The following is a 25,808-nucleotide window of genomic DNA, read 5'->3' on the forward strand; positions in this document are numbered from 1 at the left end:
AGCATTATGAGATCTCACAGGTGTGCTCGCTTCACCCCAGATCTCGATTACTTACTAGTCAATGAGCAAGCAGAGGCGGATTGAAGACAAAAGTTGAGTAGCCATGTCGTTGGCTCAAGAAGCTTTGCTATCATCACGCCATCATTGCGTTGCTGCTCGCTCTTGGGTGCCTCCGGTCGGCATGTACGATAAATACTTCCGCTTTGCTAGAGAACCTGCGAGGCAATGCAAGTCACTGGCGTGGAACGTTATCTATCGCAGTTGCAGCTTGATTCTTTTCAAACCAGCCAATCTATCTAATGACACCAAACATCACCTCCCCATCCATCTTAATCCTTTCTGTGCACAGCCGCAACCATTGCCTTTCCACTAAGAAGATATCGAAGCAATCTGCTCAATGCACGTGTAGCTTCAAGCCAATCTTCTTTCAGATATAGGTTATATCCCTGCGTAAACTCCAAATCAAACTCCTCCTCATCCGAGTATCCATGTTGATATACCCTAGCAATTCGATCTCGCGGAAAGAATGCCCGGCATATATGAAGATAGGGTCCATGGAGACCAACAACAAAGACTTCCTGGCTTTGGACCCCGCCATGTGAACTATGTGTTAGATTCATGGTCAGATGTCCCAGCATAGTGCAAATTGTATCTGTCAAGAGATCGTTCCAAGTTTGTCCCTTGTACCACTGTACTCCATTAGAGAGCCGCCTTTCCAAAAGGAGTAACCAATAAACCTACCCCGGTAAAAGAGACTATCGGTATAAATTCAGCTTGAGTCCCAACATGAACATCCCCCTCTAATCGGGCAGCATATTGCATCCTGCCCACTACATATTTCACATCCCGTGGGAATGGCAAGGCACTGGAGATATGTTATCACCACGCTAACTATACCCATCCAATATAGAGTGTATGTATCACTTACCCGAGCCTCGGTGCTTCATCATCCACATCCTCAAGTCTACGATAGATGCTTCGCATCAAGTCCCCAAAAACATGGCTCTGCGTGTGGAGGAACTGCACATGCGTCGACCTGTCACCAACCCTCCAGCTTTTCCTAGGTAACGTGATTGTCTCGCTGGGTTTCAGAATATTTGTTATCCCCGTCGCCTTGCACAAGATTTCTGAAATCATATTTCCATGTTCTTGCTCCTCTATATAGGCGACGAGTTGAGCGAACAAGGTCTTGAAGAGAAGCTCTTCTTCTGGCCAGCTCTGTGTACAGTCCCGGTCCATAAGGTTTGATTGTTGGAAGACCCAGGGGATGAGTTGTTGGACATCTTCATCTGATGCATGCGTTAGCAGAGCGTATTTGGATTTTGAAAAAAAAAGAAAAAAGAAAAAGTCTGCAGTAGATACCTTCGCGTTCGCGGTCAACGACTCTAGGTATTAGGCAGTCAAGATCGACAACTTGCGAGTGGATGGTTACAGACATCATTCAAAACGTAGAAAGCAGATCAGTAGGTTGTCAGTCAATATGTTGATGGTCTTGTGTGAGTTGCAGCGAGATAAGAGGTGTGCGATGACACCTACTGAGCCAGCCTTGAGATAAATTGTAGGTGAGACAAGCTTTGGTTCTAGATCGCGGCAATTCCCTGTCGTACAGACCAAAAATACGTTCAGACTGGGGTGTTCTTACTATGTAATTTGAATGTAACAATTATGGTATCTGCTTATTGTGCTAAGGTGAAGGTTCGGAATGGTCCGTTAGGTCATTGTAGTTCATTAGATTGTATGATCGCATGTTATCATCGACACGAATTTTGCTAAATGGAGAAGTGCCAGTGCTCAGCAAGCTAGACACATTCTCCCTGACTAGGAGTGTCAGAGTGAAGTGCATAATGTCAGCTTAATAGACGATTGTTCACTACGTATTTCTTATGAATTTTCGTGTTATAACATAGCTGTAATAAAAAAAAGGATAACACATATAAAGACTATGATGTCATCAGAGAAAATTATTTCAGTATGTAAGTTTTGTCATCATACTCATATTCTGATGTCTAGAGTGTGGATATAGATAGATAGATAGATAACTCCAGAGAGTGGATATAACTATCCGTTTGGCATTGATTACTCCTTCAGCTAAGCATACACACTAAAAGACCAGCTCATCACATTTACGTTAGCATTGGGTGGTTTCGGGCGATAGCTTCCTGCAGCACAGGCCTCGCGACATAGTTACGGCTGCATTGCATCTGCAGCATCGCTGTTCTTGCTTGCACATATGCTGCAGAAGAAGCCGACGTGGTTTCCATACATCGTCAGGTGATTAGTATTGCTTGACTTATTTGTTACTCGAAACATACAGTACAAGGAAAATACGGTAACATACGAGAAGGCAGTTTGAATTCAAATTATTTACAAAGAATGTACTCTCATGCGAACAGGTAGAGGTCACCATGACCTACTTCACTTAGTCTGGCTGTCCAGTGCAGCGACGAATAATTTAATCAGCTGTAACAATAAGTTAGAAATCGTGACGCATTTCTATACTCAACAGAAGCAAGAGAGAGTATACTCACATACGAAGAATATTGATTATCTCCGCCAGCTCTGCGGAACACCTCCCGCCTCTCATCCAGCTGGTCTTGACAACAATAGAGCACCTCTTGTAACTCCTTGTTCATCCTGAGGTTACTTAGGAAATTCTCTGCATTGGCATCATTGCCAACCCTCGAGATGAGAAATATTGCACCCGCTGGCTGCTTGGAAAGCTGGGTCAATCTCTTTTTGCATTCCAAGATGGTCTCACCAAAGCAATTCTCATCCTCACCATCTGGCTAACAATGATCATGTATAGGTTAGTCTTAAGACAACCTTGCAGGAACTTGTTAATACTCACGTGTCCATCTGTTACAACGATAGTAATGACCGGCTTCGCAAAAAGGCCATTCTCCAACGGGTCGAAAATGAGAGGCTGGACAATCTTGGTTCTGAGCGCGTTTCCCAGTCTGGTCCACCCATAATACCTGACCTTCTTCATGTGGTTTTTGATCTCAGTTGGTGACAGCTTATTCAGGTGCCGATCTTCTTGGTTGTTCAGAAACCGAAGATACACATCCTGGTCTTGTATAGCGCTGGCAATTTCAGCAACACGTTGACAAGTATCTTCGAGAGCCCGTATACGAGCACCCTTTTCCCTTTTCATTGAACGGCTGTCATCTAACTCAGAAGCTCAGCGTGGGAATAGGGATCTGTTGAGGGGATCTAAAGCGTACCGCAGAGGATCACAAAGTCATATAAGGCCATGACGGCCAACTTTGGCGTGGTTCCGGGTTCCAAGTCGTATTTTTGTGTGAGATCCTTGGCGCGAACAGCCGCACTCTTCACTAGTTCCTCCACGTATGGATCCCCGGGTTGGTAATACGACTGGAGGTAATGCTCAATGTAACCCCAGACATACTCTCGATACTCTTCCTCAGTCTCGGGTATCTTGGGCGCCAACGAGCGCGATAATGATGAGATTTCGGGCTGTTGGATTCCGAGATGTCTACTGAATTCGGTGAGAAACTGGTCGACAACCTCGGCAACAATCTCATTGATAGTATCTTCGTGCTCGTCGCCAACACTTGAGGATTCGTACCCTTCATACTCATCGCTGTACTCCGAACCCATGACTGAAGGCCTGACAATGGAAGTGATCGTTACTGGTTTCTTGAGTGTTGGCTATAGTTGTGGACTCTATGTATTCGACCATCTTTTCTGCCTTCGGCCCGACATCTTTTATGTTATCGCCGCAAGGTTGCCAGCACACAATACCCTGATAAGGCAGCCATATATCGTGTGCGCGTGACTGAGGGTTGGGGAGCCCAAATCTTGTACAGCCAGCTTTCATGCTAGTCTGGAGGTTGTAGGGCGTTCCTCAAGAAGCGGCTGAGTTTTTGGGTGCCGAAGAATGAATATGGAACAAAGTGTCGAAGCAAACGACAACTGACAGGTGGGGTCAGGGCGGGGCTCGCGGCGGGGCACCTATGATATCATGCATGTTATAACATTCTCCCCCCAACGTTGCGCGACAACCGCGGAGAAGCAACCTTCCATTCCCAATGTATGGCGATATACGGCCTACAATATGAGTACAGTTATTCCTGACAACATATTCAGGGGAGAGCCTAACAGGCTGTCTTGATGCCTGATGTCGGAAGTTTCGGTCGCTGCTCTTCAAATCTGCCTCCATGTTCGGCTTTATGTGGCCGATTCGAAGGTTGAGTTCGCCAGATGTGCTCACCCCTTGTAACTGTCGATAATGCCTGACTCAGTATCTGCTAATGTGAAGAATACATCTGGAATTTTGTTGAAACTCGATGACATCACTGCCTATCGTCTGCCCGAAACATTACATGCAAGCAAAGTCCAGTGCTGTTACTAGTGGCCAATCAACGCACTCAGACACAACGCTCAGCCTTGCGCTGCATGAAGAAGATAAAGGGCAAGCTCTCCGTGGCCTGATAGCGTGAAGACACGTCGGTCATTCTGCTGGCATACCCCCAGTTGATATGCAGTGTGTCCACAAATGTGCAAATCTGCAAATTATTGCCTGCAAATGTTCCGGCTGATGTCCATCCAGTAAGGGGCCTTCCTGCAAGATGCTTTTGTATGAGGCACACCAATCCACACCGCTTCTGATCAGCTGCCTGCGTGAACCATTTGCCACTTTTTTGTTTGTTTCATGTATTCCTATGTCAATGCAATCACGCCCAAGTACCCTAATCAGACAATGAACTGCTGACTACCTATGGGATTACTATGTGCTTCATGCCCTAGACCAACTCCCGATTCCCGACCAAAGCAAGCCAAAATTTCCTTCAGCCTCGAAGGCTGAAGGTCTCTGGCATTGATCTGATAGTTGTACGGACACAACGACCGCAATGTACCCGTACACGCTGTCTGCTTGTTAGGCGGTCTTGCCTTTCTGGGCTACATCGTTCAATGATGAGGGGGTTACAGCAATATCTGCCTTTCGAATATCCTAGATCTCGGAGTAGATATATGTCAGTCAAGGCTATATAAGTCTGGTCAAATCTACCTTCACTTATCTCCGTCCAAGCACCAACACGTTAACAATTGCTCAGAAAACCTTCCAATAATCATATTCTATCTTTCAACTAGTTCTACTTCCTTATCTTTTCCACGAACACTATGCCACCACCCGAGGAAGCAATTGTTGAACATGCTTTGGCAGAAGTTCAAAAGGCAGCCATGAATGACTCTCTCCGAAAGCTATTGCAAAGTCATCTGATCAGGCACTGTCCTTCCGAGAAGCTACAAGCTTTCCACAAGTCAAACGACAACTACAAGAAGTATATGATGTCATACCTAGCACAGACTATGGCTATATATGTGGCTGAGAGTTTCGGCCGAGCATTAGCCTCAGAGTTGGGCAAAACGCCCTAAACATTTTGTTGGGCTCACGTCAGGCCAGGGGGGTGTGAGGTAAGCTTTTTCCGGTCGTACACATATTGTGAAGCGTTTTTGATTAACCTAACTACAGTGGTCTATCTAGACAGTCCCAGCGCAGTTATGGTTCCTTGGAAGTATGGTCAAGTGATTGAGGTGGTTGAGTTGGTGGTTTTCTTCGAATATACTCGCTTTATACATACCACAACCGTTTCCGTGACAACTTTTGTGCTTTCCACTCGTTTTATGTTCATAGATGTCCAATGCAGTTATGATGTGGCTCATCAAGATACGAAGAAGGCCTGTAGATCAGCAATGTAGTATTGTACTGGTTCAAGTTTGCTCAATATGAAGCGGAGACCAAGCTTAGAAGATAATAATGATTAAGATGAAGACAATTAAAAAAAAAAAAAAAAAAATATCACGCATTGCTGAAATCACTAGAGTGTATGCTCAAGCTTTTGGGTTAGCTTGAAGACCGCCAACCAAGCTCCCAAGAACATTTCATACCCGTTGCTTCAGGCGCCATCGCTCAATTGTTTCATGCATACATTCTGAACGGCATAGAAGCCATAGAGTGTTTTCCGTGAGATTCCGAGAGTTGAAAGCAGACTTGGACACATATTTGTGAACGTATAGCTGCCCGAACACTTGTAAAGCTGAGTTATACTTGCAACTAGCTGGCAATGACTGCTGATAAGGGGATGGGCTTGCCTTGCGGCCCAACATTGAGCAGACTGACAAACATAATACAAAAGTCGGCAATGCCCCTCGCAAGAAAAAGACAAACCCTCAATTTCCTTTCATACAAGTTGCTTCTCATATTCTTTCTCTCTCGTTTGATTTCCTTATGAAACAACTATGCGCGCATACAGCCCCCAACAGTCACTACGATGCGCCGATTATCGAGTGGGCTGGGTCTGCGCCTTAGCGCTCGAGCTCACGGCAGCAAAAGCCATGTTAGACACGGGACATGGAAAACCATCTGACCATGAAATCCTATCAGAGTTCGACGATAACCAATATGAGTTTGGCCAGATTGGTGGTCATAACGTTGTGTTGGCTGTCTTGCCCGCCGGTGGCTATGGGGTCGCTCAGGCAGCCCTTGCCGCAAACATGATGAAACGTGCCTTTCCCGCCATACAGTTCGCTTTGCTGGTGGGTATCGGAGGTGGTGTACCAAGCCAAACCAATGATATTCGCTTAGGAGATGTGGTGGTCAGCACTCCAGTTGCCAGGTATCCTGGCGTGCTTCAGTACGATCTCGGCAAGCGAGGACTGGACGAAGACATCACTACAACTGGAGTTCTTCGGAAACCAGCATGGAAAGCCTTGGCAGCCATTAACGTTATGAGGGCAAGGCATATGATGGAGGATAATAAGTTATTAGATGCCGTCAACAAAGCACTGGAGAAATATCCCAGAATGTGGGATGATTTCTCCCACCCTGGTATAGTGAATGATGTCCTATACCGTGCGGATTATGATCATGTGTCTGGAGATGATTGCTCCAGTTGCAGTAACAGCATGGTGATGAGCCGAAGGGCACGGAAAATAAACGAACCACGCATTCACTACGGACTTATTGGATCAGGAAACCAGGTCATCATGAATGGGAAGTTTCGGGAGCGGCTGAGAAAAAAGCATAATATTCTGTGCTTTGAGATGGAAGCAGCAGGTGCGTTGGTAAGTAATAGAGGTACCGCGATTAGTATCGTGAAGTTTATTTCTGATTTTGAATTATCAGGAAGCATTCGAGTGTCTTGTTATTCGAGGCATTTGCGACTACTCGGACTCCCATAAGAATGACCTGTGGCAGGGATATGCAGCGCTTACAGCAGCTGCATACACAAAAGACCTATTGCTTTTGATTGAGGGCCCGGTCACCCCAGATGGTGAGTAACCCATCTACATATTTGTGTGTCTCTTCCTTTATGGAAGGTCCTAATAACAATCCCTTAGCTATCGCTTCCCCCAGCCCTCCTGAGGTTGAGGTCCCGGAAAATATCAGTTTGGGTGTTCCAGCACACGGGGGTAATGCGGAGGTCAGAACATATCCCCAGAACGTTCCCGTCCACCAATCGCAGTTTCACCAACAACCACCAATAACTTGCGAACCTCCGCCAAGTTATACACAGGCAGCACGTTCTCTTCAACCTGCACCTGTACCAGTTGAGCTGCCTTGTCAACAACCAAAGAAAGTTGACATTGAGAAGAAACGAGCGGATCGAAACAGTTCTCCAAAATCCCCTGTTTCACGACCACTCCAGCAACCAATCGACCCTCGCCTCCGGAAAGACTACGGAAGAAGGCTGGTAGAAGCAGCTAAAGCAGGTAATATGCCATCGGTGAAGAGATTTATTGAAAGGGGCGGTGATTTAAACACTACAACTGATGAGTGGGAACTGACCGCGCTGCATTACGCTGCCAGGATGGGTCACAACGGATTAACACAGCTGCTTCTCAAAGCAGGGGCCAATCCCAATGCCAAAGCTAAATTCACAAACGACACACCGTTATTTGAAGCGGCTGCCAGCGGTCATATAAAGGTCGTGCAATACTTGCTACTCTACGGAGCTGACTTCACGGTCCATTGTCAGTGGGGTAAGACTGCATTGCATGCAGCTGCCGAGAAAGGGCACTTGGCGTGTGTCGAGCTTCTGGTACAGAGCAAGGCCGATCCCGACAGCATTGACGATGAAGGACATACTCCCCTGGACTTGGCGAAGAGGGAGGATCGTTTGGAGATTATCAAGTATCTGCAGCGGATATAGGGCTTTCTTTTCGTTTGTTTATTCATTTTGAAGGATTTGCTATCTAGCTCTGTTCTATTTTGTTTTTGTGCGACGCGACACCAGAATGAGATTACCAAGTATTTTGTTAATGAAGAGATAAAAACGGACTGGTCTTATATTCGTCAATTGTCTTATCTTTGTAGATGCATGAATCACATGATCAGGCTCCATGATCTCTTCGGCGGTCTCAGTCATCGCTTCTTTACTCTGCATTACAACAACTCCACCAAATTCATCAACTCTATCATCATTATCATCGAATATTCTAAGTCATTACGTTCTGGCAGCTATGGAACTTCTCGGAGGCTACAAATTGACTTCCACAATAGGATTCTGAACTGCGGGGAGAGTTTTTTAAAGGTTTACTAAGCACGCCACTAGCGATCAAATGTGTAAGTTACTCACTTCATTACAAGCTATTGATGCGCCGCCAAGTAGTAGGCCAGCCTCACAGCTAAGCGAACATCTTTTGTGGAGTATTCAGACTCCGTACAACGGGCTAGATACCTATGCTTCTTGTCGCCGATAAACCCTGCCGAATCAACGGGCCGTTCTCAGCACAACCCGATGTGACTCCTCACATCTTTGCTTAGATATTACACTCTCATTGGCGGGCGTGATATGAGCGGCGTGGATCTGTAGGCAGCCAAGCCTTCAGATGCTGATCCGTTCGCAGATCTCCATCCTGCGGGGTTAACGATCCTTATCTAGCTTTCGGGCATAAGGCATTACAACTCCCGCTTTGATCTGCCGTCCACTATCTACTAAGCCAAATTCGATCCGAATGTGTTGAAAGGAAGCTGAATGATCTGGTGAGTCACGGGGCCCCGCGAAACCCGTATTCCCTTTTTCGGGGTAGTTCCCGAGACGCCATTGATCCCGACGATCAGAAAGTGCCCATAATGCAGTCTACACTACGGATACCCGGGCTACATAGCATCATTTCGTGATGTGCTCCAGCCGTCACGCGTCGTCACGCGGCATACGCCTCTCGTATTCATCGGCACGGCATGCGGCCCATAGTTCCCACTTTATCCCCACCTGGGAGCTGAAGGTGGAGTTGCTTGAGGGATTACCCAGCCAGCCAAGATACAAATACGAAGCTACAAATGCTAGCTCTGCTAGCTCATATCTCGAAATTATAAGACAGAGAAATCTCTTCTCTTCAAGAAAAATAGCACGTCAATTTCTTTTGCCTGAAGTTATATCGTGACCTTACACATCAGAATGGGTTCCTTGGATAAGATCGATTTCACTGTACGTGTCGAATCCATTTCATCTCCTAATACCTCGACACAAAATGACTAATTTCTTTACAGTCCTTCTACAACACTATCAACAATGAACTCACAACCACATCAGCAACACGCCACAGCCTCAATCCGGCCACGCGCAAGCCCAATCCACCCGTCCCCGTCTCCACTGCGTCAGACTTGGACCGTGCTGTAGATAGCGCCCGGATCGCTTTCAAGACGTGGTCCAAATTGAGCCCCTCCGAGCGCCGTAGCAAGGTTGTCGCCCTAGGTGAAGCCATTGATCTACACGCTGAGGAGCTCACGGCTCTCCTGGTCCAAGAACAGGGCAAGCCGCACGGCCAAGCAGCCATCGAGGTTAGCATGTCCGGAACATGGTGCAAACAAATTCCGCAACTCGAACTTAATGATGAAGTGCTCCAAGATACTGATGACCAGCGCGTTATTCAACGCTTTACGCCCATGGGTGTGGTCGCAGGCATCGTGCCGTGGAACTTTCCCCTGCTGCTCGCAGTAGGGAAAATTGCCCCGGCAGTTTATACGGGCAACTGTATCATCATTAAGCCATCTCCTTTCACACCGTACTGCGCGTTGAAGATTGGGGAGTTGGCGGCGAAAATCTTTCCGCCCGGTGTGGTACAGGTATTGAGTGACGATGGGAATATTGGGCCGTTGATGACGGCGCATCCGGGAATCAACAAGATCAGCTTCACAGGATCAACAGAGACTGGAAAAAGGATCATGCGTCATTGTGCGGATACCTTGAAATCGGTTACCTTGGAGCTGGGAGGAAATGATCCCGCTATTGTTTGTGAGGATGTGGATATTGAGCAGGTTGTTCCGCAGGTATGCTTATCTTCTTTCAGGCAGAATCCACTGAAGGCTAACCGAGAGATTAGATTGCCACATTGAGTTTCCTCGTTTCGGCCCAGGTCTGCATGATGATCAAGCGTCTCTACGTCCACGAAAAGATCTACGACAAATTCCTTGAGGCCTTCGTCAACTTCACTAAGAACCTCAAGGTCGGAAATGGCACTGAACCCGACGTATTCTTTGGCCCTGTACAGAATGAAATGCAATACGGGAAGCTCAAGGATCTCTTCTCTTCTATTCAAACCGAGAACCTTAAACCAGCCCTTGGAGGATCTATCACTGAATCCGAGGGCTACTTTGTTACCCCTACTATCATCGACAATCCTCCTGACAACTCCAGAGTGGTGCAAGAGGAGGCGTTTGGACCTATTCTTCCGTTGATGAAATGGTCCGACGACGATGAGGTTATTGCTCGCGCCAATGACACCGATACAGGTCTTGGAGCCTCGGTGTGGAGCAAGGATGTGGATCGCGCACAACGTATCGGTACTCAGTTGGAGTCTGGATCGGTGTGGATCAATTCCCACTTCCAGGTTGCTCCAAATATTCCATTTGGGGGTATGAAGGCGAGTGGAAACGGTCGCGAATGGGGTCTGGAGGGGCTGAAGAGTTATACCCAGTCTCAAATGTTGTGGGTGAAGAAGGCTTAACTTGGGGACATAGTCTGTACATAGACCCTGGACAGAGATTTCAATAAATGATACTTGAAGCTATCATAGTAATACGTATTCATCACTATCAAATCTTAATCCATGAACCTAGTTCCACACTAACATTCCACCAAATTAGTCCTACCCCAAAACCCCATACCCAACACCATAAAACCTACTGCCCCAAAATACTAGCCAGCGACTTACTCCCCTCCTCCGCCTCCCCCTTATCATCCGTGGGAATCTCCTGCGACGCAAACGCCAAAAACACCGCCTCCCAATGGCCATCCTCGAAGCTAAACAACAGCGCCCCATCCTCATAAATCCCATTCTCATACGACGGCGCACTGCCCTGATTCATATGCACATCATGAATCCCGGACCCATACGACGATCCAAAGATATACACCGTCGCCTTCTGACTAATCGCATCATTCAAAATAGGCTCCAAGGCCTCAAGCACAGCATTATGCGGTCCCGTATCAGCTTCAGACAAAACAGCGCCGGCCTCGATATTCACCAGACCCTTTGTGCGCAGGAAGTCCAGACCCCGCAGCTTGGAGGAGGATTCCTGGTGTCGACGACTGCGGTGGGAATATGATTTTAGGAGGTGGAAACCCTCGTCGAGAATGGATAGCTGCTCTGTGATTGGGTGCGTGAAGTTCCGGTCGAACCAGTAGACTAGACGAGTGTCCTTGTCGGTGGATTTGACGTTGATGGCGGCTTCGTAGTCTTTGCTAGATGAGGAGTCGTCTTTGAAGTAGAGGTAGATGTGAGGCGACTTGGGATCTTCTTCCTCGGTTTGGGCGGTGTAGCGTGTTGGTTGGGCGATCCAGACGCCGTAGTGGGGGATGGTCATTTTGTGGAGTTGATATGAAGGATGTTCCTTAGACAGTCTGTTTTTGGAGAATGTTCTGGTGTATGGTGGTGGAATTCAATTGCTGTTTACAGTGAAGGGAAAGGGAACACAAACCCCTCCTTTATACTACCTACCTAAGGGTATGTACCACCCCACCCCAATTCATCATCATCATCATCATCATCATCACGCCAGCCACAATTCACCCACCAATAGATAAGACAAGTACAAAATCGACACATCAACCAACTACTTACTAACTTATCTCTTGCCGATCGCAACCATCCAAATCCAAGCGATAAGCCAAGCGGGAGACGGGCTTTCCCCACGTGCAGGCTACTAGTACTAAGAGAGAGTACTAAGCTTAGCTCACTGCCAACCGATGGGCGGCGGGACGGGCATCCCGTCCGTTTCCCCGCCAGCCAACCAGCCCGACGCATTCAATGCTTGGCCCGCCCGTTATCGTCACCCCCATTCGATCTGCTGCATTCATTGAGTGTAAATTGTCGCTTAAATCTTGGTTTGGGGATCGGCGGGGGCAGGCTAGCTGAGTACTAATAGGAGATACTTACTATTAGCCCTTCAATGGCTGTGACGTAGTGCGGTATTTCAGAGTGCGGTCTGGAACTGTCTATACGGAGTGTATCTGACGATGAATGTGTCAGGTCTATGTGTCAGGCCACTGGTCATATTGGTGGCGTTGCGGTGGGTGATACAATGTATGCTGTGCTAGAATTAGTAGTGTCTTAATGGGTGAGAAAATAATCCAGTACTGTACCAAATTCTGGTTTTGATTTCCCCCGCGCTGAGGATAACTTGCTTGGTGTTTGTGGCGGGTTTGTCGACGTCATTGGGGGGGGGTAATAGTAGAGGTTATTATGATAAAATTTATCTGCTAGATTATAAGAAAGAAAGTACTTTCCGTTGGTGATGTCTATTAATAGACTAGTGTAATTTAATTGAGGATGGCAAATATAATTAAGCATGGTATATACGATCAATAATCCTACACATCCCAACTCATACTCTCCAAAACCGTCTCCGTATACGCCCATATCAACGACGAAAAATCCGAACAAAACGTCAACCCCGTAAAATACGTACTTCTCCGCCCCTGAAGCGCATACAACTTGCGATAGAATCCATTGCGAATCTCCTCCGGTGACACCATCAACGTCTCCGGCGAACTATCCCCAAACACCACGATCTGAGGATCCTGGATCGGAAACGTCCCCTTCGCCTTCATCCGCGCAAAATCCGCCGCGATAAGGTCTCTCGCGTCTTCTGCGGTGAAGTTCATATCGCCGACTAATTTGCTCGTTGAATGTCCCGGCGCTCCCATATACTGCAGTAGAAAGTCGAATGGCATGCGAGGTAAAGAACCCAGTCCGTTGGAGGGATCGGTATTAGTGACCCACAGCTTGTCTGGGATACCGGTATTATTGACCACGGCGACGTAGTATGTTCTCCAGAACCATTTCTGGAACAGGTCCGTTTCTGTTTCATCCAAATCGAAGCCTTGAAGTTTCTGCATGAGCGGAGGGAAGGTTATAAGCAGGTTTCTGGCTCGAATGAGCTTGTGGGTGCCGTTCGCATGCTGAACAGTTACCTCCACCCCGGAATTAGACCGGTTTGTTGCAACCACGTTTGTCTGGAACAGCACGTCCGAACCGAGTGTTTCCGTTGCTTGTCTGTACAGTTCATACATGCCGTTTTTCGGTGTGATGTAGCCATGGATGAGAGCGTCAACGTGGGGGACTCCGAAGTTTTGGATCGCATAGAGAGTGGGCATGTCGAGAAGGTTCCCTACATTCTGGGAGAAAAGGAACACCACATGCAGGGCAGCTTCGAGGGAATGTTCCTCGACGAAGTCCCGGAATGGACGGAGGAGGTCTTCTGGTACAGGGTCGGGGAGGTCGTATACCCCTTTTGTGAGGAACGTCCAGTGCTTTATGGATGAGCGGTAATGGAATGTTGATACCAGGGCTTGTAAGATTCCTGCTGGCGGGTCGACACGTTCACCAGTTGAAAAGTCAACAAAGTCGGTTCGTTTGTTCAGTGGGAGTAGTGGCTTCCAGTCTACCCCTAGTCGGCGGAAATAGTTGCGGGAGAGCTCGTTGTTGAAGACACCTTCGACGCCGTAGTCGACGTAGTTGCCATCTGGTAAGTATAGTGTCTCTGCGTGTCCTCCGAGCCGGTTGGTGGGCTCTATTACTACCACGTGCTTCCCTGCATCTTTTAGTTGGATGGCGCTGTATGTTCCTGAGCTTCCGCCTCCGAGGATGCAGATGTCGCAGGTTATGGTCTCGAAAGGGGCAGCCGCCGGTAGTAGGGCTACGAGGGAGCAGAGTAAAATAAAGAGGTGGACCATCAGACACGGTTGATCATATAACAGTAGGTTTTTAAAGGGGATGTGTCGATGACTGGCTAGTGTGTTTAACTGGTCATCTCAAGCGTATAGTGGCTGGGGGAGTGTGCTGCACCACTGTAAAGCTCTTAATATGCTTACTTATACACCGATTTGGACAATAGTCCAGTTGGATAATATGTGATGATACACCCCGGCGTCCTCATGACAAACAGGGAATCATATGCTTCACTTATGAGATATCCACGGGTGTAGAGTACGCAGGGGTGCGCAGTTCCTGCATCTATCTGTTTGTGGACAGACACTATTTGACAAGACAAGTTCGCCTGACTTCAACTTTGACACAATTATCTAATTTCTCTGGGTGATCATGAATCACAATGTGGTTGCGGGTTTTTACCATAATGACGGGGTAGATATGGGGTTGTCTGTACAACATTAATGTGCATCTGATCATCTACTTTCAGGTATATGGCCGGGTTGGCATCACATGGCAACACCCAGGTAATATCATGAACTTGTGACAGTATCTTCTTGCGCCAGTCTTCTATCCCAGCCTCAGGGCAATGATCTATTACTAACTGAATCACATAAGCCACATGCTATAGCAAGCAAGCACAAAACACCCCCATCTATTCCTTCTCACCCTCCAGCGCAGCAATCAACTCCCCAAAAGCAGCCTGAATCCCCTCCCTCTCCCCAACCCAGTATCCCCCCTCCCCATCCAATCCCAAATCCTCCCCTCTAGCCGCCCTCTCAACCTCCTTCATCTCCGGAAACTTCAACCCGACCATCCTCTCCAACGGCCTCATCCTCACCCCCTGCAACACCTGCCTCAGCTGCTCCGCCGCCTTCCCACCCCCATGCCCCCCATAACTCACCACCAACGCCGGCTTCCCCTTCCACTCATGGAACAAATAATCGATTGCATTCTTCACACTCGCCGGATACCCCCAGTTATACTGCGGTGTGACGAAAATAAACGCCTCGTGGCGCGATATCTCCCGTGACCAGGCCTTGGTGTGCTCGTGCTCGTACTCATCTGCTGAGCTGATGCGCGAAGGCATCCCTGACTCATTATAGAGTGGGAGATTCCATTCTGCCAGGTCAATGGTCGTAATGGTGGCTTTTTCAGCGGGGTAGGATTCACGGATGGTGTTGTGGATGAATGTGCCGATTTGGGGGCCTGCGCGGGGTGTGCGCTGGCTGCAGATTATGAGGCCGATGGAGGGGGGCATGATGATCAATCCCAGTTCTTGCTCTTTTTGGTCCAGGTAGGACGATGGGTGTTTTTGTTTTTCTCTGTGCTACGTTCGTGGTACGGTTCTACGGGGTGTATGGGTATTTATGCGATTCAGAGGCTGTTTGATATGTTTCGGTTCTGGTGGTCGGATAAGCCTTGTCCGAAGGCCGAGGCCGAACGCCGTTTGCTGATGTGAGGTGAGTCAATGTTGTATACGTTGATTGATAATGCTCTTTGCTGATGCACTTTGTTTACTACGCGTGACAAAGTATATGTTTTTATATTGATGCAGTTTGGGCCTTGAGAGGGTTGCGGATTTCTTCGGCGTGATGCCGAGCGTGGCGAATCATTGTATTTTTCTCTGTAAAGTGCGGAAGATAGGCATGGGCACGTGACTTTCCTCAGACTGCGGGCAATCTATCTACTTACCCGACACAGCGGGTACCGGCAAACAAACAATCCACCACCAAAAAAAAGAATTTGACATGAGATAGAGAAAAAAGAAACAACTCCTCAAGCCCAACGCGGGGCTCGAACCCGCAGCCTTGAGATTAAGAGTCTCACGCTCTACCGATTGAGCTAGCCGGGCAAAGGGAAAGAGGAAGTTGAACAGCCCAACGCGGGGCTCGAACCCGCAGCCTTGAGATTAAGAGTCTCACGCTCTACCGATTGAGCTAGCCGGGCTGGCTTGGTGAAAACCGCTTTCTTTTAGTGTTACAGAAGCTGGGGCTTATGATTGGCCGCTCTGGGTATAGTCTGTTTTTGATGTCATGTGACATGGGTTTGGATGCTTTGTATACATTGCTTGTTACTGTCCTGCCTTTCGATTTTCCAGAGACTTTGGAGTTATTTATCTTGCTTGAGATGTCTGGAAGGGCTGTCTTCGTGAGATGGCGATGGTGGATTTATTTCTCTCTAGGGTGTCGAGATATATATTGTGCGGATAGGATGTATCTCGGGCATTTTCCATATAACCAACTATAGTAATAACAATAACCATTAAGCTACATACAATACACTGACGTGCACCAAACTACCACAGAGTATGTAAGACAGCTCAATGTTAGAAGAACCACGTGCTACCATGAAATGCCCCAGTTCACACTCACACCGTAGATATCGATCTGATATGATCTAGACAGACCAATAAGAAGCATCCGCCAACTGAGATGTCGAAAGAATCGCGAAAATCCACTTTCAACATTTGTCCGATGAGGACGCGCCCTCGTGACGCGTTGATGAGAGTGTATTCACCGTTCAGTTATTGTGAGGAGATATTGGGTGGTGGTGGTGGGCTAATTGCCTGACCCCTTGGATGTACCGGGCAGATGCTGTACAATGACCCGCCTACGGTGACCAACCCACTGTATCATGGATCTGGCAGACCTGCAGTAGCGTCGATCCTGCAACCCATTGTCTACGTGGTGCTGTATATCTCCGAAGAAAAGATGCCAGTTGCATCAAATCGCATATCCGATTCCATAGACAATCCGACCATTCTGGACTAGCGCCGTGTGGGTGCACTAAAACCCATACTTTGCCACATTTGCTGTCAGAACACTCACAGAGCACCAAAGTCACTCAGCCACAACTGAGGTCTGAATTCAATGAAATAACATACTTGGAATAGCCCGTGATCGGATTTAGTCAAGCGAAGCGATATATGCCGGCATAAAATTGCAGTGTCAGTTTGAGAACTCTTATGTGCGCCACGAGTGAGCACTAGCTTAATTTAGGAGACTTGATTGGCCCCGGAAGGCCTCACTCACCATGAGTCATGTTGTACTCATTCTAAATGCTGCACCGCCTCTCCACCAGGTGGGTCGCGGATATTCCAGATTCGGTACCTGTATAGATATCAGAATTGTATAAATGGGGAAGGAATCCTGCATGTCGCCGACAATCAACAACAATATCATTTCAAGCACTCCTCACAGAGTGACAGGCCCAGGCTTCTCCATACATCCTCCCCGAATCGATCACCAAGTGATAAATGCCACTAGTACAAACTACATCCTCAGCTCACCACAATAACATGGGTATTTCTAGCCAGCAATATCCCGTACCAGCAGGGGTACACATCATCCCAGAACATCTCCTGGACATCCGTTCCGATTCCGAAGTCGACCATGACCTCCTCCACCCCCGACCCGTGACAGACGAGAAAAACATCTGGCTCTTCTGGCACAGCGGCTACTCCACTATGCACCCATATACAAAGCGAAACGTGCGCGCATGGCACCGGCGGTTCTCCAAAGCCGGCTGGGTCGTACGTGTGATCGACCGCGAACCGTCTTCCCCTCTCAACATAGCAAATTTCATCGATACCAATGACACGAACAACTTCCCTCGCGCATTTGCCGAAGGCACCATCGGTGGTACCTACGCGAAGCAGCACACATCTGACCTTGTTCGCCTACCTCTACTCCTTAAGTACGGCGGTATCTACGCCGACGTCGGACTGATCCAGATCGGCGACGTGGATCGATTGTGGCGTGAGACGGTCGGAAACCCGGACTCGCGGTTCGAGGTGCTCTCCTACAATGCTGGCGATGCCAACGAGCGCAGTCTTACCAATTATTTCCTCATGTCGAGACGCAACAACCCGCTATTCGAGCGGTGTCATCGTCTACTATTGAAGTTATGGGAAGGAAAGACGTGTACAGACGGGATGCATCGAAGTCCACTGTTGAAGGAACTGCCGTTCCTCACTGGAACTGGTAATCTGACGGAGCAGCAGTGCAGAGAGTTAACGGACTATATTATCCAGGGGCAGGTCATGACTCTGGTCATGGGCTTAGTCGATGAAGAAGATAACTGGGATGGACCGAAGTATGTCGCGGAGCATCTCTACGGCATCGAGTTTATGCAGGGGTCGCAGTTGATCAATGACATGACTGGATGGGATGGCCGGAAAGCATTCGAGCTCATGTTGTTGCCGCTGCCCAAGGAAGGCGAGGTGGAGACCGCAGAGCAGAAGCAGGCGAGAGAGATCGTCGAAGCTTGTCTGACGAAGAGTTTCGGGTTTAAACTCGCTCACGGATATATCCTGGAGGTGATGAATGTGACACTCGGGTCGTTGTGGAGGGAGAATGAGGGATCAGATAATGTTCCCGGGACATATGCGCATTGGCTTCGGCATGCAATCGTGCATTGGAGTCAGGATGCACTTCCGCCGACGCAGCAGTATACTGTACTAGAGCCGATTAAGAGGGGACCGCTCTTGCGGGAAGAGTAGATAGACACTATGATACCAGTGTTAATATCATCTACTAGACTCACAATACATAGGCCTGAAAAACCCAATCCTAAACAAAGAATCACCGCAATAGCCTTTACATCCCAGGCCGGCTAGCCCCACACCCACCACACGCCACACTCACGTGCCAAAACCATCAGCACCAGCCACACCTTACCTAAGCATCACGACCTATCAAACAAACAAGGCCACCTAGACCATCCATACATACAAAGCACAAGCACGTCACCACCAACCCTCACAACCCCCCAACGCAACCATGCTATCCGGAATCCAAAATGTACGGCAAACAGCCATCCAGCTGCTCAATTTCGGGCTGGTCCTGAGCACTGCATTTATGGTACGATACCTTCAATCCTTCCCCATCACAAACTACCATCGGGGAAAATATACGATCGCAAGATCAATTGCTTACAGACACTAACACTCGGGTGGAAATCTACAGATGTGGAAAGGTCTCTCGGTCCTCACCAACTCCCCCAGTCCGATAGTAGTCGTCCTCAGTGGCTCCATGGAGCCCGCTTTCCAGCGCGGAGATCTCCTCTTCCTCCGGAATACGCAACCGACGCTGAACGTTGGAGAAATCGTGGTGTATCAGGTCAAGGATAAGGATATTCCGATTGTGCATCGGGTAGTGAGGCAGTTTGGAGAGGGGTGAGTGTATTCCCCGATTCGGAATATATTCGTTCCAGATATAATGAAACTTGGAGTGTGTGAGCGCAGTATGCTAATCTGGTTATGGTTCGAATCATGCAGATCCGAAGCCAAGCTTCTCACGAAAGGCGACAACAACATTGCGGATGATACGGAACTCTATGCGCGCGGACAGGATTACCTCGATCGGGACGATGTCGTGGGAAGCGTGTTTGGGTATATTCCGTTTGTGGGGTATGTGACGATTCTTCTGTCAGAGCATCCGTGGTTGAAGACGGTGATGTTGGGGGTTATGGGGTTGTTGGTGCTTTTGCAAAGGGAGTAATGCGGTAGGAGTTCGTTTTTTCTGGAACTGGATTCTTTCTGCCTTGTTTGTTTGTCAGGGTATTTTTTGGGTTTTGGGGTTAGCTGGGTTAATAAATGCATAATTGGGTTGCGGTTCATTCAAGTGCGGTTGTGTTTGTTGTAGGGTGGTTGTAGGTTTGGTGCTGGAGTGTGTTCGGAGCAGTAACTGGTTAATGATGCGATCGGGAAAAGAACAGAGCTACTTAGTATGCTTTGTCGGAGACTTGGCCAGATTGATTTCCATCTGCATCAGACCTCGGTCGACAACAGGACATCTATGACATGTTTGACTGCTATCAGCAGTAGATCAGTGACACCAACTATGGCTGTTCACATGATATCATGTGGGAAACTTTCACCTGCATATGACACTGTATAAAACCCCGGCACCTCAGGAAAGCAAAAGTGCCTTACACTAGACTAAGACATTAGTGACAAGCTAATTCATGATATCAGGACCTTTAAACTTCTGCCTAGTCACACCATAAATATCTCACCCGCTGATTAACAGCCTTTCTCAAATCTCGCAGTGGCCACTGAAACACGCCCCGACCGGGCACACTCGGAACCAGATTCCTCAGCCGGCTCTGCTCATACACCCAAAGTCAATTCAAGCTGCACAGCTCACTCCAGATTGCTACATGAGGCAACATGCTGAAGCTCATCTTGCCACAGCGGAAGTTTAAGCTTGTATATCCATAGTGTGGGAGGCGGAGAATCAGGTTTCGAACCTCTCATGACGACTGCACCTAGGGTATGTGATGAGTATACTGACCTCTCTCTAGTAGTGTGCACTATACTGCGTAATCGCTGAGTCTAGACACCCAGCCCAGTTTACGCTAGCTCACATTGATCGCAACAAGCAAGACACTAGCCTAGTGTCATCCAACTCGCACCGCTTATTCTTCGCCACACCCCAAGAGTTTCTGCCAGGTCATCAATCTTGGCCACAAACTCCATGGCTGAACTCAATTGCAAAGTGTGAGCCTCGCAAGCAGGATCGGCTCGCCTCGAAGTCCAATCCAATTTGAATATTCGTGGATGTCAACCAAACAAACACATACTGTGGAGAGAGCAATGCTGAAGCAGGTTAGCAGCAGCTATTAGAATTGCCGCACAAATGCCATGCATTGGCACAAGTTGTGTGCTGGTTCCACCTGCTCTTTCTGGGATAAACAAACGACACTAAAAGTGTCCAGATCTACTTCCTCCCCACCCACAAGCAGAACAACAGACCCTCGTGAAAGAAAATTCTTTGATCCCGTTGGAAGGACACCGTCCATGGAATTCTCGGCAACAGGACGCTGGGTCGTCAGGAACACCGCGCACAGGGCGACGCCCTCAGAACGTGTGCTGGCCCGCCAAGGAGCAGCTGCTTTCCCTCTTTGAGAAATCCAAGCTTCTGACCCACGGTTCGCTCTCGCCCAATAACCGCTGACTGTGCATGGATTTTGTAGGCGATGTTTTGCCATTGGTCGGAGCGGATGTTCCCCTGGACCGGTTACATTTTCGCCCAATGAGCGTTGTTGCTTTGCCTAAGGGCGGAACCACTGCTTGCGTGCATTGGGTTCGAGCCCCTGGCCCAGAAAGGTAAAACCATGGTTGATGGTGACAATTCGTGGATTGATTATTTTTGTGAATTCTTCTTTTGTGGGCTTTATTCCTGTCTTGGCTGGGAGGGCTTTGTGCGCTGCTGGTAAGTTGAGGGTGAATAGGGGCTGAATGGGTGTAGAGGCAGGTTACCGATGGTTGAAGGTGAGTGATAGAAGGGGGAAGCAAAGACCAGTTGGACAGACAGAAAACAGATACGCTTGGCCAGAATCACTGTCAACGAAAATAGTGCGTACTAATAGCTCCACCAGACTATAGGAAACCCAGTTTTCTCGGGAGTTTGTCGTCCACTTCACTCTAGATTGGTGATTTCTTTGATCCTTTCGCCCGCTTTGCTTCTATCTGAACAGACACAGTCTCATGCATCAGCCTTATAGCCGTTGAAACTGAAACAGCCCAGTTCTCACACACATACAATGGAAGTAACAGCCTCAAGCCACTTTTTGAGGCATGAATCGACGGCAGTCTCACACACGTGAAACAGCCGATACCTTTGGCTGAGTTTTCAAACAACTCTTCTCATGTCACAACCTATTCCCCCCACCAAGAAACCCTAATCCACTCCTCCACCGACCACAGTCCAGATTCATGGCAGTGGATGCCTCTAAACTTCATCCCAAGCCAATATCCAGCCAATGGGATTACTTTGCTTGCTCTGACTTCCACAATGGCTTGTAGACCCTCCACCGCGTCAACCACCCTCCACTACCTCAATCCATGGCATTCAGGCTGACGCACCCCATCCCCTCCCTGTTCTGGACACATCCATTATTTCAGTTCCAGAAGAGAGACAGCCATGGCACGCCCACCAGCACAGGTATATAGACCTCGTCTTCTTCTTCCATATCCTCCTCTCTGAACACTCAGGAAATTGTGATTCCCAACTACCACACAGTCTTTACATACCAAGACTCCGTCGTACTCTTTCGATAGGTGTACGACATCCATTCTTTACATTCACACTATCGTTATACACACTCGCTCGACGCGACACACACACTCTCTACATACACTCTCTTCAAATAACAAGAAAGATGTACTTCACCACCCCCTTCCTGCTGCTGGCAGCTGCTCTCCCCAGCGCCCTCAGCCAGCCGACCCCCACCAAGGTCCAAGGCCACTCCCGTCGCCAGATCGACATCTCGGCCTCTGCCTCGGTTTCCATCTCCGCCCCCTCCTCCAGCTCCAGCTCCAGCTCCACCAGCAGCGCCAGCTCCTCCGACTGGACCTCCACCCCCAGTGACGGCGACTACTCGACCTCTGGATTCGGCAGCGAGACCTCCTCCTACGGCAGCGGCGACACCTACATCGGCAACGTCGGCGACCCGTGGGGCAGCAACATCATCGAGGTGTCTGCCTCCGAGGCCTCCAACTACAAGTACGTCATGCAACTGACGGGCCAGAACTCCGAGGACTGGACCGTTGTCTTCTGGAACAAGTACGGCCCCGATGGAAAGATGGACGGCTGGTACGGATACTCTGCCTTGTCCTTCACCCTGTCCTCTGGTGAGACCAAGTACGTCGCCTTTGATGAGGACACTCAGGGTGCATTCGGTGCTGCCCAGGGCTCTTCCCTCCCCACTGGTAGCAGCGGCGGATATGCTTGCACCTGGGGTGAATTTGATTTCGGATCCACTGCCAACGACGATTGGTCTGGATTCGATGTTAGTGCTATCCAGGCTCAGGACAATGATATGAGCGTTCAGGGTATGCAGATCTGTGATGCCCTGGGCTCCACTTGCTCCAGCATCACGGCTGATGCCGCCGAGGTTGACAATGCTTATACTTCTGCTGAGACTGATGAGGGTGGTATTGGTGGAAACCTCTCTGCTGGGCCTGTTCGGTTGGCTGTTGTCATTGACTACAGTGGTTAAACAGTTTATAGACTAGAAATGGAGTGATGTATTTTTTTTAGATACCTGGAGTGAATTGTAGTGAAGAGTAGAGTGTACGATTAATGTAGATGTGTATACAGGCTTATCGGGTGGCTGATGATGGCGGATGGCGGATGGCGGATGGCTGATCGCGACTTCTTCCGCCATGGCGACAGCTAGTAACGCCACGATTTAGTTGTCGATCATGTCGATCTTGATGATCTTTTCACGACCTCATCTATATCGATGCAGAGTATTCTTTGATTGTCCTGGTTAAATTTCAACAATGTAGTGGTACTTAATAGTGAACGGATTGGACTTAACTTTTCTGAAGGGCGCACTTTGGTGATAACTCCAGTCTCAACTCACTTATAACTTTAACATCATGTAATATAGCCATGAGAGATTGAAGTAAAATATCACAATGATAGATGCTAATAAATAGCAAAGAATGCAAACGCACCTGCCGGGAATCCAACACCTCAAATACTCACCTTCCTTGAGTAGACCGACCCGCACTATAACAAATCATCACTACTTACTTACCCACTATCGCAACCAAACAACAACATTCACCCCCACGACTACCACGAAACACATTCACCACCACCACCACCACCACTGTAAATCAAAATAAATCCCTCAAACACACACGCCAAAGAAACAAGTATATACCCTCACCACCCATACTCTCCAACCTCGATCAGCCAACCCACCCACCCAGCCACTCCCTCCTCACCAACCGAGAAAACACATCCAAAATCCCACCAGCAACAATCTAGACCATTCCACCACTACATACATACGTAGTACATAGTACAAAAATCAGGATCCAGAACAAAACCCCTGTCCATCACATGCTTGCAGAAGCAGCACCTTGGGAAAAATTTCCCCGAGTACTCTCCGCTATCTTTTTCTTCAGACAAGCACTGTGGAATTGTCACGGAGTCCCCACGGAATCCCGCGCAGACATTATCAGGGATTAGAATGGAAAGTTATGAGATAAACACACACGTGCATCTCGCATGATATCGTCTGCATGGTGTCGGGGGGAAACTGCGAAATTTGAATGAAGAAGATCCATTTTGGATTGTCGGAGGACCGATGGAGTATTCTATTTACTGAGTAGTATACTAGTATGAAGATATTTTAGCGACAGTATAGTAGTATTATGTTCTGGCAGAGATGGAAAGTCCGGGTGGGATATCCGGATAGAGAACAATCTCGGCTAGAAAGGGAAATTGTTTAAATGAATTGAATTGACTATAACTAGTTTAGTATAGTACAAATTAAACTCCTATGTCATAGCGCTCACCCCAAGGGGGGGGGTGTTTCCCTGGCCAAGCTGCAGAAATCAGCCCAGTCGTGTCATGCCTGGTTCGAATGATCGGGTTGCGATCAGGATCATGATCATGACCCTTGTGATTATTACTATCGTTAATATCCATGGTATGCAAATATAGGTTTTAATCACTCTATTCCATGATGCCCCGGCAGGAGATGATAATAAAATCATGCATATCCGGCGTATACCGCGTATAACCAACCCAATCCCTACCCATAACCTGTATGTATATATCTGTGGTATGTACCTTGCATCTCCGATGCAATAGGTAGGTTGCAGGATTATGACTGTACGATGACTATAAGTATGATGTTGGAAAAGGGCATGGATTGAGGGATTAAGTCAGGGGCTTGTGCGGGTTTTCCGACCTTCCGCTTAGTTGGCTGGCTAGCTAGCTAGCTAGCTGGTTCGTAGGAAGGATTTCGCCGGTACCCTACGGAGTAACTAGTACATATTTAGTATCTTCTGATTGTCAGTGGAATCCTGCGGAATTGCCACACAACTTATCTTTGCATAATGTTTTTTATCGGTCATATCGGAGGTTTGATAAGGAGGAGGAGTTAACTGAACTTGTTTGCTATTGTAGTGGGTACTACTCCATATTGGATAGGTTCTTGTCTTGTGCTGCCTACTATTAGTCTAGTACTCTGCTAAATCCGGAGAAGCTCCCCGAAAGGGAAAGTCCATTCCCGAGCTGGAAGCTGGAATTTAGTGGGAGCTAACTCGCTCGGAGCTGAATTAGAGAGACTGGAATAATGACATAATTGGATCGGTATAAAGTGAAGGAAGAATTAGGATCAGCAAGAAACAGATAGAAGATACAAGATACTACTACTACGATTTCATTTAGAAAACAAATCAAACCAATCAATTCGTTAGACTGGGTAAGGTAAAGTTGGGTGCCTGCAGAGATCCGCTGCAAATAGTAGAAGCAAGAAACCCGGAGATAAATTCGCCGAAGCGGATAAGTATAAGTAACAATTGATTAAAATAATAACTTACAAGCGAATTGGCAACAGTACTCTGAGTATTCGTCAAGGAGATTAAGCTCAATCCAGAAGGGATCAGCCGGACGGATCCCGCCCGTTAGTTATGATTGGATGGATTATATTAGAGAAACCCCCCACACCAAACAATCCTTTTGTGGCGGCATTGTCTGACTGTATAGCTCTATCGTATCTGATTGGTTGCTGTGCCTTGTCACCGGCTTTATCTCTGCAGAATTAGACTCCCGTTTTTAATCTATTTCTCTATCCACTAAACCCTCCATCGCTGT

At 48.0% G+C, this 25,808-nt stretch overlaps 8 protein-coding genes and 2 non-coding genes across 10 annotated transcripts; 5 read left to right on the forward strand and 5 right to left on the reverse strand.

Annotated features, from left to right (window-relative positions):
* Positions 1-924: 924 nt before the first annotated feature.
* BO83DRAFT_394929 (vWA domain-containing protein) lies at positions 925-3,621 on the reverse strand (the record flags this gene model as incomplete). The annotated part of the gene is made up of 4 exons (XM_025533043.1): positions 925-1,289; positions 2,525-2,786; positions 2,849-3,168; positions 3,225-3,621. 4 exons carry the CDS (start codon positions 3,619-3,621, stop codon positions 925-927), a joined length of 1,344 nt encoding a protein of 447 aa, XP_025393496.1.
* A 1,309-nt stretch (positions 3,622-4,930) lies between these two features.
* BO83DRAFT_374284 (uncharacterized protein) lies at positions 4,931-5,666 on the forward strand. Its single transcript, XM_025530158.1, has 3 exons — positions 4,931-5,016; positions 5,079-5,439; positions 5,498-5,666. Exon 2 carries the CDS (start codon positions 5,146-5,148, stop codon positions 5,398-5,400), a length of 255 nt encoding a protein of 84 aa, XP_025393497.1. The 5' UTR covers positions 4,931-5,016; positions 5,079-5,145; the 3' UTR covers positions 5,401-5,439; positions 5,498-5,666.
* A 3,759-nt stretch (positions 5,667-9,425) lies between these two features.
* BO83DRAFT_394931 (aldehyde dehydrogenase family protein) lies at positions 9,426-10,974 on the forward strand (the record flags this gene model as incomplete). Its single annotated transcript, XM_025533044.1, has 3 exons — positions 9,426-9,455; positions 9,518-10,297; positions 10,351-10,974. 3 exons carry the CDS (start codon positions 9,426-9,428, stop codon positions 10,972-10,974), a joined length of 1,434 nt encoding a protein of 477 aa, XP_025393498.1.
* Positions 10,975-11,149: 175 nt separating this feature from the next.
* Positions 11,150-11,833, reverse strand: BO83DRAFT_394932 (YukJ family protein; the record flags this gene model as incomplete). Its single annotated transcript, XM_025533045.1, has 1 exon — positions 11,150-11,833. The coding sequence occupies one exon, from the start codon at positions 11,831-11,833 to the stop codon at positions 11,150-11,152; it is 684 nt and encodes a 227-aa protein (XP_025393499.1).
* Positions 11,834-12,442: 609 nt separating this feature from the next.
* On the reverse strand, positions 12,443-15,522 carry BO83DRAFT_404847 (flavin-dependent quinone reductase; the record flags this gene model as incomplete). Its single annotated transcript, XM_025533753.1, has 5 exons — positions 14,906-15,522; positions 14,702-14,782; positions 14,343-14,488; positions 12,961-14,256; positions 12,443-12,557 (listed from the first exon to the last, which is right to left on the reverse strand). Exons 1-5 carry the CDS (start codon positions 15,437-15,439, stop codon positions 12,443-12,445), a joined length of 2,172 nt encoding a protein of 723 aa, XP_025393500.1. The 5' UTR covers positions 15,440-15,522.
* Positions 15,523-15,960: 438 nt separating this feature from the next.
* Positions 15,961-16,033, reverse strand: BO83DRAFT_t12. Its single transcript has one exon. It is a non-coding gene; the product is annotated as a tRNA-Lys (tRNA).
* Positions 16,034-16,055: 22 nt separating this feature from the next.
* On the reverse strand, positions 16,056-16,128 carry BO83DRAFT_t11. The gene has a single exon. It is a non-coding gene; the product is annotated as a tRNA-Lys (tRNA).
* Positions 16,129-17,322: 1,194 nt separating this feature from the next.
* Positions 17,323-18,882, forward strand: BO83DRAFT_374287 (glycosyltransferase). The gene has a single exon (XM_025530159.1). The coding sequence runs from the start codon at positions 17,480-17,482 to the stop codon at positions 18,680-18,682; it is 1,203 nt and encodes a 400-aa protein (XP_025393501.1). The 5' UTR covers positions 17,323-17,479; the 3' UTR covers positions 18,683-18,882.
* A 61-nt stretch (positions 18,883-18,943) lies between these two features.
* sec11 (signal peptidase complex catalytic subunit SEC11) lies at positions 18,944-20,112 on the forward strand. The gene is made up of 3 exons (XM_025535690.1): positions 18,944-19,043; positions 19,149-19,357; positions 19,460-20,112. The coding sequence occupies exons 1-3, from the start codon at positions 18,963-18,965 to the stop codon at positions 19,680-19,682; spliced, it is 513 nt and encodes a 170-aa protein (XP_025393502.1). The 5' UTR covers positions 18,944-18,962; the 3' UTR covers positions 19,683-20,112.
* Positions 20,113-21,602: 1,490 nt separating this feature from the next.
* Positions 21,603-23,193, forward strand: BO83DRAFT_10311 (putative allergen). The gene is made up of 2 exons (XM_025525875.1): positions 21,603-22,130; positions 22,181-23,193. Exons 1-2 carry the CDS (start codon positions 22,031-22,033, stop codon positions 23,185-23,187), a joined length of 1,107 nt encoding a protein of 368 aa, XP_025393503.1. The 5' UTR covers positions 21,603-22,030; the 3' UTR covers positions 23,188-23,193.
* Positions 23,194-25,808: the final 2,615 nt, after the last annotated feature.

This window comes from Aspergillus eucalypticola (assembly GCF_003184535.1).
Source record: "Aspergillus eucalypticola CBS 122712 chromosome Unknown BO83scaffold_1, whole genome shotgun sequence".
Lineage (NCBI taxonomy): Eukaryota > Fungi > Ascomycota > Eurotiomycetes > Eurotiales > Aspergillaceae > Aspergillus > Aspergillus eucalypticola.